Raw genomic sequence first — 17,627 nt, 5'->3', positions numbered from 1 at the left:
ATGGTTCCAATAAGATACATTCTCATTGTCCCTTCTCTCTGTCACAACCAGTAGAATTCAGCCATTAGCTCTCCTTAGAGGAGTAGAAATGATTCATTCTGAACATGCAATAGAAAATCTAGTTCGCTGACAGTATGGTTTGGAATGGGGGTGTTATGTGTGTTCTTTTGTTTGTTTGTGTGTGTCTGTGTGTCCATGAAACATCCTTTGCTCAAAGTAAAATGTGTGTGTGTTTTCTCTTGCAGGAGCCTTTCACCACGTTCTTCCTGAAAGCTAACAACAACAAATTTGACCATCCAGACCGGACCTTCTCAGCCATCACCCGCTCCTGGAGGCACTGCCAGAGAGACACCTCAGACGTCAGGGTGTGTGTCTTTGTGTGTGTGTGTGTGTGTGTGTGTGTGTGTGTGTGTGTGTGTCTGTGTGTGTGTGTGTGTGTGTGTGTGTGTGTGTGTGTGTGTGTGTGTGGCCATGAAACAACCTCTGCTCAATGTAAATACTCTGGATCTGTGTCCACGGTGGATCTGTTCATCGGTTTCCAACCCAGAAGGAAACGTCACAATAAAATATATATCCCATGAATTATAAATAACACTGTTCTCAAACTGAGGAACAGAGACATGGTACACTGTGCATAACTAAAACACTTAAAAATACATACTTGATTTACCTCTTATATAAAAAAACATTACTTTAAAAAAGAAAGGAGTGCTGTACTCTATGTGAACAAAGGCTGAAGACAAAGAAAGAAATCCTCTCCTTCCATCCTCAGAAGAGCAGTCAGAGGTTGTATCCCAAATGGCTCCCTATTAGCCCTCCTCAAAAGTAGTGCATTTTATAGAGAATCGGGTGCCATTTGGGACACAGACAGAGAAACGCTGAACCACCACCACGGTCACTCTGTAACACAGCGGGAACAGCTCTGACCTCAAAGTGTCAGATATTTCTAGAACACCCCGTGTCGGGTTAGTGTTGCCCCAGGCAATTAATATAGCATTAATGACAAAAGCTATTTAAAATGTAGTGTTTTATGTCCGGACAGGGCTTTTCCTGGGCTCGGCTTGGGGAGGAGGGGGAGAGAGCAGCACACCAGCCAACATGCCCTGTTAACAAATACATGCTACTTTAAACTACTTATATGTCTGTCTGTCTGTTGAAACACACAGAACATGGCTGCTGGTCTATCAGCACAAAGGAGACAGAGACAAGATATTACAACCGCAGCGGTGTTTCGTTATGTATTAGTAACAGGAATTATTCTGCTAAATTGTTTCATCTACACACACAGTTCTACCTTCATACACACAGTTTTACACAGTTATACGTAGGTGCACGCAGTTACCTATGTACACAGTTACCTACATACACAAAGTGTTACCTACATTATGACACAGTACAGGACTGGGGGAGTGGGAGTGGGCCTTAGCAGGGGTGGGCTGACCACCTACAAGAGCAAGTCAATATGGAGCGACCTTGTTCTAGCATCCCCCCACCCTCCTCCACTTCACAATTCATTTTTTAGCAGTGTTAATAATCCATGTCTCTGTGTCCCCACTAGTGTGTGTGTGTCATGTGCATGCTTGCCTGCATGCGTGTGTGAGTGAAAGAGGGAGAGGCAGACTTGTCTATGAGTAGTCCCAGTAACAGTACCAGTAACCCCCCAGAACGCTGCCAGTGTGTCACCCGAAGGGATCTATGTTGTTAGCTGTTAGCTGTCTATGGAGGCTTTTAGCTATCTATGCAGCCTGTTAGCTATCTATGGGCTTTTAGCTATCTATGCAGCCTGTTAGCTATCTATGCAGCCTGTTAGCTATCTATGGGCTTTTAGCTATCTATGCAGCCTGTTAGCTATCTATGCAGCCTGGTAGCTATCTATGGAGGCTGTTAGCTGTCTATGCAGCCTGTTAGCTATCTATGCAGCCTGTTAGCTACAGTGCCTTGCGAAAGTATTTGGCCCCCTTGAACTTTGCGACCTTTTGCCACATTTCAGGCTTCAAACATAAAGATATAAAACTGTATTTTTTTGTGAAGAATCAACAACAAGTGGGACACAATCATGAAGTGGAACGACATTTATTGGATATTTCAAACTTTTTTAACAAATCAAAAACTGAAAAATTGGGCGTGCAAAATTATTCAGCCCCTTTACTTTCAGTGCAGCAAACTCTCTCCAGAAGTTCAGTGAGGATCTCTGAATGATCCAATGTTGACCTAAATGACTAATGATGATAAATACAATCCACCTGTGTGTAATCAAGTCTCAGCATAAATGCACCTGCACTGTGATAGTCTCAGAGGTCCGTTAAAAGCACAGAGAGCATCATGAAGAACAAGGAACACACCAGGCAGGTCCGAGATACTGTTGTGAAGAAGTTTAAAGCCGGATTTGGATACAAAAATATTTCCCAAGCTTTAAACATCCCACGGAGCACTGTGCAAGCGATAATATTGAAATGGAAGGAGTATCAGACCACTGCAAATCTACCAAGACCTGGCCGTCCCTCTAAACTTCCAACAAGACAATGATCCAAAACATAAAGCAAAATCTACAATGGAATGGTTCAAAAATAAACATATCCAGGTGTTAGAATGGCCAAGTCAAAGTCCAGACCTGAATCCAATCGAGAATCTGTGGAAAGAACTGAAAACTGCTGTTCACAAATGCTCTCCATCCAACCTCACTGAGCTCGAGCTGTTTTGCAAGGAGGAATGGGAAAAAATGTCAGTCTCTCGATGTGCAAAACTGATAGAGACATACCCCAAGCGACTTACAGCTGTAATCGCAGCAAAAGGTGGCGCTACAAAGTATTAACTTAAGGGGGCTGAATAATTTTGCACGCCCAATTTTTCAGTTTTTGATTTGTTAAAAAAGTTTGAAATATCCAATAAATGTCGTTCCACTTCATGATTGTGTCCCACTTGTTGTTGATTCTCCACAAAAAAATACAGTTTTATATCTTTATGTTTGAAGCCTGAAATGTGGCAAAAGGTCGCAAAGTTCAAGGGGGCCGAATACTTTCGCAAGGCACTGTATCTATGGGCTTTTAGATATCTATGCAACCTGTTAGCTATCTATGGAGGCTGTTAGCTGTCTATGGAGGCTTTTAGCTATCTATGCATCCTGTTAGCTATCTATGGAGCCTGTTAGCTATATATGCAGCCTGTTAGCTATCTGTGGCGGAAGTTAGCTATCTATGGACTGTTAGCTATCTATGGGCTGTTAGCTATCTATGCAGGCTGTTAGCTATCTATGAAGGCTGTTAGCTATCTATGCAGGCTGTTAGCTATCTATGGAGGCTGTTAGCTATCTATGCAGCCTGTTAGCTATCTATGCAGCCTGTTAGCTATCTATGCAGCCTGTTAGCTATCTATGGAGGCTCTTAGCTAGCTATGCGCTGTTAGGTATCTATGCAGGCTGTTAGCTATCTATGGAGGCTCTTAGCTATCTATGCAGGCTGTTAGCTATCTATGCAGGCTGTTAGCTATCTATGTGATGTTTGCTATCTATGCAGGCTGTTGGCTTTCTATGGAGGCTGATGGCTCTCTAAGGAGGCTATTAGCTATATATGGAGGCTATCAGCTATCTATGGAGACTATTAGCTATCTATGGAGACTGTTAGGTATCTATGGGCTGTTAGCTATTTTTGCAGGCTGTTAGCTATCTATGGAGGCTGTTAGCTATCTATGGGGGCTGTTGTCTATCTACGGAGGCTAGTAGCTATATATGGCTAGTAGCTATCTATGGAGCCTGTTAGCTATCTATGGAGGCTCTGTGATTGACTTGTTCAGCCCATTAACAGGCTGTTGCTGTATTAATGGCTGACAGGGGAGCTGGGCTCGAAAACGGAGCTGGCAGCTTTAACAGCTTGGAGTTTTGACAGGGAAGTTTACAAATAGAGAGTGTAAGGGGGAGGGAGGGAGGGAGAGAGAGAGAGAGGAAGGGTTGGAGGGGAAGAGAGTGAGGGAGAGAGAGGACCGAAAAATAGACAGACAGGGAGGGAGGGAGGGAGGGAGGGAGGGAGGGAGGGAGGGAGGGAGGGACAGCCTCAAGTTTTGTGGTCCGTTGGAGGGTGAAATGTGACCAACAGCAGACTCCAGTATTTTATTGGGGTGTTTCCTGTCATGCCACCTTCCTCTGTAAACCCTGATTTACCGTCCTAAAGCCCTGCCTGTAATCCTCCTGTAGTTATCAGCCCATAGGCAACAGGCCTGGTCAAACTCCCATAGGCCTGGTAAAAACCAACAGTATTACAGAACACGACAAACACTGCTTTCATAAAACAGCCCTCATACTAGCGCTGAACCAGCTAGGAGGCCAAGCACATTGTAAACACACACATACACAGTCACTGACATACACACACACACACACACACGCGCGTGCACACACACACACACACACATATGCACGCACGCACGCACACACCAACACGAAGTCACCCCCCACACATGGCATGCACACACATGGCACACATACAAACACATGCACCTCCTGACAGACACAGGCCTAGATAAACAGAGTTGAAATGCTTTTAAATGGTTTTCTAATGAGGGCTCTGACAGAGAAAGGAGGGAGGTGCCACATTCCTGTTGTGCACATGGTCCAATGTACAGAGGCATCTGTAAGAGAGAGATGAGTGGAGTTGAGTGGAGGGGAGGAGAGGAGAGGAGGCTCTGTGATTGGCTAAAGCAGTGGCCACTAACTGGTCGATCTTCAAGGCCTTGCGATCCCAAAAAATTGCACTGTTGGTCTTAGATGTATTTGATTCAGTTGGGCCTAAAATAGTTTATACAAAATATTTTGGTGTGACTCCTTTGTGGATGATGTTAAACATATTTGTTGGTCTGATGTGATTATTAATGAGGAGCCTCCAGACACTGCACTTGATGCATTTATGAAATTGCAGACTTTCAGCATGCTTATAGAGAAGGGCACTCAACATGTACTGCACTGACACAAATGACTGATGATTGGTTGAAATAAATTGATAATACAAAGATTGTGGGAGCTGTACTGTTAGATTTCAGTGCAGCCTTTAATATTATTGACCGTAACCTGTTGTTGAGAGAACGTATGTGTTATGGCTTTTCAACCTCTACCATATCGTGGATTCAGACCTAATGTCAAACATGTAAAGTGTGGTGTACCGCAGTGCAGCTCTCTAGGCCCTCTACTCTTTTCTATTTTTTACCAATGACCTGCCACTGGCATTAAACATGTGTGTCCATGTATGCTAATGATTCAACCATATACACATCAGCAAACACAGCTAATGAAGTCACTGAAACCCTTAACAAAGAGTTGCAGTCTGTTTTGGAATGGGTGGCCAGTAATAAACTGGTCCTGACTATCTCTAAAACTAAGAGCATTGTATTTGGTACAAATCATTCCTGAAGTTCTAGACCTCAGTTGAATCTGGTAATGAATGGTGTAGCTGCTGAACAAGTTGAGGAGACTAAATTACTTGGTGTTACCTTAGATTGGAAACTGTCATGGTCAAAACATATACTGTAGATCCAATGCTTGTAAAGATGGGGAGAGGTCTGTCCGTAATAAAGAGATGCTCTGCTTTTTTGATACCACACTCCACAAATCAATTCCTGCAGGCTCTAGTTTTATCTGATGTTAATTATTGTCCTGTCAAATAGTCAAACGGTGCATAGAAGGACCTAATTCTTGCAGCTGGTCCAAAACAGAGCGGCATATCGTGCTCTTCATTGTAATCAAAGGGCTAATATTAATACCAATACCAATACCAGCAGCAGCTACTCCTCCTGGGGTCCAGCAAAATTAAGGCAGTTTATACCATTTTAAAAACATTACAATACATTCACAGATTTCACAACACACCCTGTGCCCTCAGGCCCCTACTCCACCACTACCACATATCTACAGTACTGAATCCATGTGTATGTATAGTGCATATGTTAACATCTGTGTGTGTGTATGCATGTGTCTGTGCCAATGTTTGTGTTACTTCACAGTCCCCGCTTCTTGATTCACCCATCCTGTTAGCGGGATCATTTTCATCAACATCCTCTGAATTGCAGAGCGCCAAATTCAAATTAAATTACTAAAAATATTTCATTTTCATGAAATCACAAGTGCAATATAGCAAAACACAGCTTAGCTTGTTGTTAATCCACCTGGCATGTCAGATTTCAAAAAAGCTTTTCGGCGAAAGCATACCAAGCGTTTATGTAAGGACATCTCTCTCAGCAGAGAAAAACATTACAAAAAGCTAGCAGCCAAGAAAATTGGTCACGAAAGTCAGAAAAGCAATAAAATTAATCGCTTACCTTTGATGATCTTCGGATGTTTGCACTCATGAGACTCCCAGTTACACAATAAATGTTCCTTTTGTTCCATAAATATTATTTTTATATCCAAAATACCTCCATTTGGTTGGTGTGTTATGTTCAGAAATCCACAGGCTCGAGAGGTCACGACGGGGCAGACGAAAATTCCAATTCCGTAAAGTTCGTAGAAACATGTCAAACGTTTTTTTTATAATCAATCTTCAGGTTGTTTTTACAATATATAATCGATAATATTTCAACTGGGACTGTAGCTTCTTCAATAGGAGAGAGAGAGAAAATGTCTGCTCCAAACTGTTGCACATGCAAAACGCTACTGGCACCCAGCCATATAATGATGCGATGTGATCTTTCCCGCTAATTTTTTCAAAATAAAAGCCTGAAACTAGGTTTAAAGACTGTTCACAACATGTGGAAACCATAGGAAAATGAATCTGGTTGATGTCCCTTTGAATGGAGCGAAGGCAGGCAATGGAACAGAGAGCTTTCAGGAAAAACAGCACCTCCGGGTTGGATTTTCCTCAGGTTTTCGCCTGCAATATCAGTTCAGTTATACTCACAGACAATATTTTGACAGTTTTGGAAACTTTAGAGTGTTTTCTATCCTAATCTGACAATTATATGCATATTCTAGATTCTGGGACTGAGAAATAGGCAGTTTCATTTGGGTACGTTTTTCATCCAAACATCAAAATACTGCCCCTACACTCAACAGGTTAGACAGACAGCTTGGTGCATTCAACATGTCAATACCTCTCATAAATAAAAGTAGTGATGAAGTCAATCTCTCCTCCACTTTCAGACAGGAGAGATTGACATATTAATATTAGCTCTCTGTGTACATCCAAGGGCCAGCTGTGCTGCCCTGTTCTGAGCCAACTGCAATTTTCCTGAGTCTTTTTTTGTGGCACCTGACCACACGACGAAACAGTAGTCAAGGTGTGACCAAACCAGGGCCTGTAGGACCTGCCTTGTTGACAGTGTTGTTAAGAAGGCAGAGCATCACTTTATTATAAACAGACTTATCCCCATTTTAGCTACTACGGCATCAATATGTTTTGACCATGACAGTTTACAATCTAGGGTTACTCCAAGCAGTTTAGTCATCTCAACTTGCTCAATTTCTACATTATTTATTACAAGATTTAGTTGAGGTTTATGTTTAGTGAGTGTTTTGTTCCAAATACAATATTTTAAGTTGTAGAAATATTTAGGGCTAACTTATTCCCTGCCACCCAATCTGAAACTGCAGCTCTATGTTGAGTGTTGCAGTCATTTCAGTTGCTGTAGCAGCTGACGTTTATAATGTTGAGTCGTCTGCATACATAGACACCCTGGTTTTACTCAAAGTCAGTGGCATGTCGTTAGTAAAAATGGAAAAAAAACAAGGGGCCTAAACAGCTACCCTGGGGAATTCCTGATTCTAACTGGATTATATTTGAGTGGCTTCCATTAAAGAACACCCTCTTTGTTCTGTTAGACAAGTAACTCTTTATCCACATTATAGCAGGCTGTGTAAAGTCATAACACATGCGTTTTTTCATCAGCAGACTATGATCGATAATGTCAAAGGCTGCACTGAAGTCTAACAAGACAGCCCCCACAATCATTTTATCATACATGTTTCTCAGCCAATCATCAGTAATTTGTGTAAGTGCTGTGCTTGTTGAGTATCCTTCCATATAAGCATGCTGAAATTCTGTTGTCAATTTGTTTACTGTAAAATAGCATTGTATCCAGTCAAATACAATTTTTTCCAGAAGTTTACTAAGGGTTGGTAACAGATTGGTCGGCTATTTGAGCCAGTAAAGGGGGCTTTACTATTCTTGGGTAGCGGAATTACTTTAGATTCCCTCCAGGCCTGAGGGCACACGCTCTCTATGTGGCAAATAGGAGTGGCAATATCGTCTGCTATTATCCTCAGTAGTTTCCTATCCAGATTGTCAGACCCCGGGGGCTTGTCATTGTTGATAGTCAAGTAAAAAATGTAACTCTTCCACACTGACTTTACGGAATTCAAAAGTACAGTTCTTGTCTTTCATAATTTGGTTCAATATACTTGGATGTGTAGTGTCAGCGTTTGTTGCTGGCATGTTATCCCTAAGTTTGCTTATCTTGCCAATGAAAAGTAATTAAAGTAGTTTGCAATATCAGTGGGCTTTGTGATGAATGAACCATCTGATTCAATTAATGAATTAGCTGAGTTGGCTTTATTCCCAAAATTTCATTTAAGATGCCCCAAAGCTTTTTACTATCATTCTTTAAATAATTTATCTTTGTTTCATAGTGTAGTTAACTTTTTTTTTTTTTTTACTTTAGTCACATAATTTCTTAATTTGCAGTAGATTTGCCAATCAGTTGGGCTGCCAGACATAATTGCCATACCTTTTGCCTCATCCCTCTCAACCATACAATTTTTCAAATCCTCATCAATCCAAGGGGATTTAACAGTTTTTACAGTCATTTTCTTAACGGCTGCGTGGATTTGGATACTGCTTTAAAACAAATGTATGCAGCATTAGTAGAGATGTGATCAATACATGTTGATGATTTAATTCCTGTGCTGTTTGTAACTACCCTGGTAGGTTGACTTACAATCTGACCCAGGTTGCAGGCACTGGTTACAGTTTGAAGTTTTTTCTTGAGTTGGCAGCTTTATGAGAGCCAGTCAATATTTAAATCACCCAAAAAATATAGTTCTCTGTTGATATCACATACATTATCAAGCATTTCACACATATTATCCTGACAGTGACTGTTAGCACTTGGTGGTCTATAGCAGCTTCCCACAAGAATGGGCTTTAGGTGAGGCAGATGAACCTGTAGCCATATTACTTCAAAAGTATTTAACATTAGATCGTCTCGAAGCTTTACAGGAATGTGGTTCTGAATATAGACCGCAACACCGCCGCCGTTGGCATTTCTGTCTTTTTGGTAGATGTTATTAACCATGTATTGCTACCACTGTATCATCAAAGGTGTTATCTAAGTGAGTTTCAGAGATAGTCAGAATAGGAATGTCATCTGTTACAAGCAAGTTATTGATTTTGTGGACCTTGTTCTTAGGCTACATATGTTAATATGGGCTATTTTTAGCACTTTTCTGGGTTGCTTGATTGTTTTTAATTCTTTACTGGGAAGCTTATCAGAGGTAGACTTACTCATGTTATTTACATTGGAGCTGATGTTCAGGGTGAGCTGCATAAAGTGGTCTTCCTACTATTGCGCACCACCTCAGTGCTCAGTGTAACAGTGTAACTCTGGTTTATAGGCTTATGATTACTTCTTACAATAGCTGTACGATAAACATATGTATTCGATGCAATTAGGAGTACATACATTAAATTACTTACATTGTGTTTCCCAATGCCCCTAAGATGTACATTTGATGCAGCATTATGACGACTCATTGTCACAATGGTAGGGATTAACTGAGCTGGTCTTGGATCATTTACCAGTCATTGTTTCAATGCAGGCTTGAAATGCGTGGAGAAGGTCTAGGAGCCAAGATGATTTGGATGGACTCTGTCATTCCTGTAGAGTATCTTCTGTTTCCAGAAGGTGTCAAAGTTATCAATAAAAGTGACTCCAGCAGAGCAACAGTAGTCTTTTAGCCAGACGTGTAATGACAGCAGTCTGCTGAAACGTTCACACCCGCGGCCCAACAATGGTACTGGACCTGAAGTTATTGGCCGTCTTTTAATGCTAAAATCAGTTCATTTTCAGATGTTCAGAGCTAGCCCTCCTGATGTCGTTCTACCCCACACGGACTACGACAGTGTCAGCTCCTGGCATCTGCGGTAGAACAGCCTTGTTATGTCCTGTACTCGTGCTCCTGGGTAGCACAGGGTTTTTGCCTTGGGGACCGAGATGTTTCTTACCATAGAGCTGCCTATGGTGACAGCTGGTGATGTTGAATGCGTCTTCAGGCAGCCTCGCGGTCTGGTGAGGCTTGGAGCTCCGAGGATATCTCTTGGCTAAGAGTTGAGGAAAGACTGACTGCGTCACTTCTTGTTTTTATAAGAAACAATGTGTTGAAAATTCAAAATTGTTTGCCTAGTCAACTTACACACAGCACTGACACACACACTTACCCTACCAGACAGGCCACCAGGGGTCTTTTCAGAGTTCCCAGGTCCAGAACAAATTCAAGGAAATGTACAGTATTTTACAAAGTAATGAGTGCATAAAACTCCCTTCCTCCTTATACAGTGCAAGTAAACAGAAAATCTAGTTTCAAAAAACAAATAAAGCAACACCTCAAGGCACAACGCCTCTCCCCATGTGACGTACTTGTTGTGTGTATGTACTGACATGTACAGTACCAGTCAAAAGTTTGGACACACTTACTCATTCAAGTTGTTTGTTTTTTTTAAACTATTTTCTACATTGTAAAATAATGTTGAAGACATCAAAACTATGAAATAACACAAATGGAATCATGTAGTAACCAAAAACTTGTTAAACAAATCTAAATATATTTTAGATTTTAGATTCTTCAAAATAGCCCCCTTTGCCTTGATAACAGCATTGCACACTCTTGGAAATCTTTAAACCAGCTTCATGAGGTAGTCACCTGGAGTGCATTTAACAGGTGTGCCTTGTTAAAAGTGAATTTGTGGAATTTCTTTCCTTCTAATGCATTTGAGCTAATCAGTTGTGTTGTGACAAGGTAGAGGTGGTATACAGAAAAAAAAGAACAAGTCCATATTAAGTCCATATTATGGCAAGAACAGCTCAAATAAGCGATACGTTACGTTAAGACATGAAAGTCAGTCAATGCCAAAAATTTCAAGAACTTTGAAAGTTTCTTGAAGTGCAGTCGCAAAAACCAGCAGGCGCTATGATGAAACTGGCTCTCATGAGGACAGCTCCTTCAAGTTGGATGGGTTCCTGCTGGGGTACAGCAATCTTTAAGTCATAGCACAGATTCTCAATTGGATTTAGGTCTGGGCTTTGACTAGGCCATTCCAAGACATTTAAATGTTTCCCCTTAAACCAGTCGAGTGTTGCTTTAGCAGTATGCTTAGGGTCATTGTCCTGCTGGAAGGTGAACCTCCATCCCAGTCTCAAATCTCTGGAAGACTGAAACAGGTTTCCCTCAAGAATTTCCCTATATTTAGCGCCATCCATCATTCCTTCCGTTCTGACCAGTTTCCCAGTCGCTGCCAATGAAAAATATCCCACCTTCTTCCATATGTTTGTGGAGTCTCCCACTGCTGCATTATTTTTTTCTGGCAACTCTTCCATAAAGCCCAGCTCTGTAGAGTGTACGGCTTAAAGTGGTTCTATGGTCAGATACTCCAATCTCCACTGTGGAGCTTTGCGGCTCCTTCAGGGTTATCTTTGGTCTCTTTGTTGCCTCTGATTAATGCCCTCCATGCCTGGTCTGTGAGTTTTGGTGGGCGGCCCTCTCTTGGCAGGTTTGTTGTGGTGCCATATTCTTTCCATTTTTTAATAATGGTGCTCCTTGGGATGTTCAAGTTTTGGATATTTTTTTATAACCCATCTGTACTCCACAACTTTGTCCCTGACCTATTTGGAGAGCTCCTTGGTCTTCATGGTGCCGCTTGCTTGGTGGTGCCCCTTGCTTAGTGTGTTGCAGTGTTGCAGACTCTGGGGCCTTTCAGAACAGGTGTATATATACTGAGATCATGTGACATATCATGTGACATTTAGATTGCACACAGGTGGACTTCATTTAACTAATTATGTGACTTCTGAACGTAATTGGTTGCCCCAGATCTTATTTAGGGGCTTCATAGCTAAGTGGGTGAATACAGATGCACCCACCCCTTTTCCGTTTTTTAAATGTAATTATTTTTTTGAAACAAGTTTTTTTTTGTTTTTTTTTCACCAATTTGTACTATTTTGTGTATGTCCATTACATGAAATCCAAATAAAAAATAAATTTAAATTAAAGGTTGTAATGCAACAAAATAGGAAAAACGCCAAGGAGGGTGAATACTTTTGCAAGGCACTGTATAGACAACTGCTGCATACAGTCCATGGAGCAATGGATTCTGGAGAGACAAACACTCACAGAGATCATGCTGAAAGTGAAGCAAGACAATGGAGGTGACTGGAAAATAGCCCTAGATTGGGCTTTGATGGCAAAAAACTCAATGCACAATGTTTATGGCTACAGCCCATACCAACTAGTGTTTGGGCAGAACCCTAATCTACCCTCTGTACTGGTTGACAAGCCACCATCACTAGAAGGGATCAGTGTGAGTGCATGGGTGGGACAGCACCTTTCAACACTACATGCAGCGAGAAAAGCATTCACTGAAGCAGTGTTCAGAAAGAATTCACAGGGCTCTGCGTAAACAGATAGAAAAATGGCACCGAAGAATATGGCTGACGTTTTACATTCTCCCAACCAATTGTGCTATTTTGTTATTTTTTTGTTTTGTTTTGTGCAACTTGTTTTTTTACTTTTGTGTACAGTTGTGGCCAAAAGTTTTGAGAATGACACAAATAGTAATTTTCACAAAGTCTGCTGCCTCAGTTTGTGTGATGGCAATTTGCATATGCTCCAGAATGTTATAAAGAGTGATCAGATGAATTGCCATTAATTACCAAGTCCCTCTTTGCCATGCAAATGAACTGAATCCCAAAAAACATTTCCACTGCATTTCAGCTCTGCCACAAAAGGACCAGCTGACATCATGTCAGTGATTCTCTCGTTAACACAGGTGTGAGTGTTGACGAGGACAAGGCTGGAGATCACTCTGTCATGCTGATTGAGTTCGAATAACAGACTGGAAGCTTCAAAAGGAGGATGGTACTTGGAATCATTGTTTTCCCTCTGTCAAACATGGTTACCTGCAAGGAAACACGTGACGTCATCATTGCTTTGCACAAAAAGGGCTTCACAGGCAAGGATATTGCTGCCAGTAAGATTGCACATAAATCAACCATTTATCGGATCATCAAGAACTTCAAGGAGAGCGGTTCAATTGTTATGAAGAAGGCTTCAGGGCACCCAAAAAAGTCCAGCAAGTGCCAGGACCGTCTCCTAAAGTTGATTCAGCTGCGGCATCGGGGCACCACCAGTACAGATCTGCTCAGGAATGGCAGCAGGCAGGTGTGGGTGCATCTGCATGCACAGTGAGGCGAAGACTTTAGGAGGATGGCCTGGTGTCAAGAAGGGCAGCAAAGAAGCCTCTTCTCTCCAGGAAAAACATCAGGGACAGACTGATATTCCGAAAAAGGTACAGGGATTGGACTGCTGAGGAATGGGGTAAAATCATTTTCTCTGATGAATCCCCTTTCCGATTGTTTGGGGCATCCGGAAAAAAGCTTGTCCGGAGAAGACAAGGTGAGCGCTGTGTCATGGCAACAGTAAAGCTTCATGAGACCATTCATGTGTGGGGTTGCTTCTCAGCCAAGGGAGTGGACTCACTCACAATTTTGCCCTAAGAACACAGCCATGAATAAAGAATGTTACCAACACATCCTCCGAGAGCACCTTCTCCCAACCACCCAGGATCAGTTTGGTGATGAACAATTCCTTTTCCAGCATTATGGAGCACCCTGCCATAAGGCAAAAGTGATAACTAAGTGGCTCTGGGAACAAAACATCGATATATTGGGTCCATGGCCAGGAAACTCCCCAGACCTTAAAACTTCTTACAGCTTAAATTCCGTTAACGGGATCGATTTGACAACAGCCAGTGAAAGTGCAGGGCGCCAAATTCAAACAACATAAATCTCATAATCAAAATGCCTCAAATATACAAGTATTATACACCATTTTAAAGATAAACTTGTTGTTAATCCCACCACAGTGTCCGATTTCAAAAAGGCTTTACGACGAAAGCATACCATGCGATTATGTTAGGTCAACACCTAGTCACAGAAAAGCACAGCCACTTTTCCAGCCAAAGAGAAGAGTCACAAAAAGCAGAAATAGAGATAAAATTAATCACTAACCTTTGATGATCTTCATCAGATGACACTCATAGGACTTCATGTTACATAATACATGTATGTTTTGTTCTATAAAGTTCATATTTATATCCAAAAATCTCAGTTTACATTGGCGCGTTATGTTCAGTAATGTTTTGCTTCCAAAACATCCGGTGATTTTGCAGAGAGCCACATCAATTTACAGAAATACTCATCATAAATGTTAATGAAAATACAAGTGTTATACATGGAATTAAAGAGATCCTTCTCTTTAATGCAACCGCTGTCAGATTTCAAAAAAGCTTTACGGAAAAAGCACACCATGCAATAATCTGAGTACAGTGCTCAGGCACCAAAACAAGCCACACAGATACCCGCTATGTTGTGGAGTCAACAGAAGTCAGAAATAGCATTATAAATATTCACTTACCTTTGATGATCTTCATCGGACTGCACTCCCAGGGATCTCAGTTCCACATTAAATGTTTGTTTTGTTCGATAAAGTCCATCATTTATGTCCAAATACCTCCTTTTTGTTCACGCATTTAGTTCACAAATCCAAACTCACGAGACGCAGGCACTTAGTCCAGACGAAAAGTCAAAAAAGTTATATTACAGTTCGTAGAAACATGTCAAACGATGTATGTTTTTAACATAAATCTTCAATAATGTTTCAACTGGACAATTCCTTTGTCTTTAGAAATGAAAAGAAACGCAGCTCTCTCACAGCAACGCGCATGATTTAGCTCATGGCATTCTGCCAGACCTCTTAGTCAAACAGCTCTTATTCGCTCCCCCTTCGCAGTAGAAGCCTGAAACAAGGTCCTAAAGACTGTTGACATCTAGTGGAAGCATTAGGAAGTGCAATCGGACCAAATTTACACTGTATCTTGGATAGGCAAAGACTTGAAAACCTACAAACCTCAGATTTCCCACTTCCTGGTTGGATTTTTTCTCAGGTTTTTACCTGCCATATGAGTTCTGTTATACTCACAGACATCATTCAAACAGTTTTGGAAACTTGAGTGTTTTCTATCCAAATATATTAATAATATGCATATCTTAGCTTCTGGGCCTGAGTAGCAGGTAGTTTACTCTGGGCACCTTAATCATCCAAGCTACTCAATACTACCCCCCATCCATGAGAAATTAATCTCATTGAGAACTTGTGGTCAATCCTCAAGAGGCGGGTGGACTAACAAAACCCCATAAATTCTGACAAACTCCAAGCATTGATTATGCAACAATGGGCTGCCATCAGTCAGGATGTGGCCCAGAAGTTAATTGACAGCATGCCAGGGCAGATTGCAGAGGACTTGAAAAAGAAGGGTCAACACTGCAGATATTGACTCTTTCCATCAACTTCATGTAATTGTCAATAAAAGCCTTTGACACTTATGAAATGCTTGTAATTATACTTCGATGTTCCATAGTTCCAGCTGACAAAAATATCTAAAGATACTGAGGCAGCAGACTTTGTGAAAATTAATATTTGTGTCATTCTCAAAACCTTTGGCCATGACTGTACATAATGTTGCTCTCTTATGACCAAAAATAACTTCTGGAATTCAGAAAAGTGATTACTCACCGCAGAAACTTTTTCCTTTAATGAGTTCGATGAGAAGGATATCCTGCTTTCACTGGAACAGGCCCAGATCCACGCATTTTGCGTGAAGAAAAGACGCCGGAAAGGGGACACAGATCGGGCATCCTTCTAAAAATTCAGAGGCGAGCGAGTAAACTCCCAATGCCTTCCATTATTCTTGCTAACATTATTGATGACCTACTATTAAGATTATCCTACCAACGGGACATTAAAAACTGTAACATATTATGTTTCACCGAGACGTGGCTGAACGAAGATACGGACAACATAGAGCTGGCAGGATTTTCCATGCATCGGCAGAAAAGAGATGCATGGGGATGTGAATCTTTTTGTCAATAACAGCTGGTGCACAATGTCTAATATCAAAGAAGTCTTGAGGTATTGCTCGCCTGAAGTAGACCACATTATCTACCAAGAGAGTTCTCATCTGTATTATTCGTAGCCGTCTATTTACCACCACAAAACGAAGCTGGCACTAAGACCACAATCAACCAACTCTATAAGGCCATAAGCAAAGTAGAAAATGCTCAGCCAGAAGTGGTGCTCCTAGGGGCCGGGGACTTTAATGCAGGCAAACTTAAATCAGTTTTACCCCATTTTTACCAGCATGTCACATGTGCAACCAGGGGGGAAAAAATCCTAGACCACCTTTACTCCACACACAGAGATGCATACAAAGTTCTCCCCCACCCTCCATTTGCCAAATCTGACCATAATTCTATCCTCCTGATTCCTGCTTGCAAGCAAAAACTAAAGCAGGAAGTACCAGTGACTCGCTCAATGCGGAAGTGGTCAGATGACGCGGATGCTACACTAGAGCACTGTTTTTCTAGCACAGACTGGAATATGCTCTGGGATTCATCCAATGGCATTGAGGAATACACCACCTCAGTCATCAGTTTCATCAATAAGTGCATCGATGACGTCTTCCCCACAGTGACTGTACGTACATATCCCAACCAGAAGCCATGGATTACAGGCAACATCCGCATCGAGCTAGAGGGAGACTAATTCCCTGATCTACCTCTACGCAGATGACACCATTCTGTATACTTCTGGCTCTTCTTTGGACACTGTGCTATCTAACCTCCAAACAAGCTTCAATGCCATACAACACTCCTTCTGTGGCCTCCAACTGCTCTTAAACACTAGTAAAACCAAATGCATGCTTTTCAACCTTTCGCTGCCCGCACCCGCCTTGCCCGACTAGCATCACCACCCTAGACGGTTCCGACCTAGAATATGTGGACAACTATAAATACCTAGGTGTCTGGCTAGACTGTAAACTCTACTTCCAGACTCATATTAAACATCTCCAATCCAAAATCAAATCTGGAATCGGCTTTCTATTTCGCAACAAAGCCTCCTTCACTCACGCCACCAAACTTACCCTAGTAAAACTGACTATCCTACCGATCCTCGACTTCAGCGATGTCATCTACAAAATAGCTTCTAATACTCTACTCAGCAAACTGGATGCAGTCTATCATAGTGCCATTCGTTTTGTTACCAAATCACCTATTATCACCCACCACTGCGACCTGTGTGCTCTAGTCGGCTGGCCCTCGCTACATATTCATCTCCAGACCCACTGGCTCCAGGTCATCTATAAGTCTATGCTAGGTAAAGCTCCACCTTATCTCAGTTCACGATAACAACACCGACCCGTAGCACACGTTCCAGCAGGTTTATCTCACTGATCATCCCTAAAGCCAACACCTCATTTGGTCGCCTTTCCTTCCAGTTCTCTGCTTCCAGTGACTGGAACGAATTGCAAAAATCGCTGAAG

At 41.7% G+C, this 17,627-nt stretch overlaps 1 protein-coding gene across 8 annotated transcripts in view; it reads left to right on the top strand.

Annotated features, from left to right (window-relative positions):
• The window catches only part of LOC110507646 (neurobeachin-like), a 307,618-nt gene that overhangs the window by 258,608 nt on the left and 31,383 nt on the right, over positions 1-17,627 (top strand). For all 8 annotated transcript variants that reach the window (XM_036965232.1, XM_036965228.1, XM_036965226.1 and 5 more), the window contains one exon: positions 246-365. In XM_036965232.1, coding sequence (XP_036821127.1) covers positions 246-365 — 120 coding nt within the window. The remainder of the gene's footprint in view (positions 1-245; positions 366-17,627) is intronic.

The sequence above is a fragment of the Oncorhynchus mykiss genome, chromosome 27, assembly GCF_013265735.2.
Source record: "Oncorhynchus mykiss isolate Arlee chromosome 27, USDA_OmykA_1.1, whole genome shotgun sequence".
Classification (NCBI taxonomy): domain Eukaryota; kingdom Metazoa; phylum Chordata; class Actinopteri; order Salmoniformes; family Salmonidae; genus Oncorhynchus; species Oncorhynchus mykiss.
The sequence above is the reverse complement of the archived record's forward strand: the minus strand, read 5'-3'. Positions and strand labels throughout refer to the sequence as shown.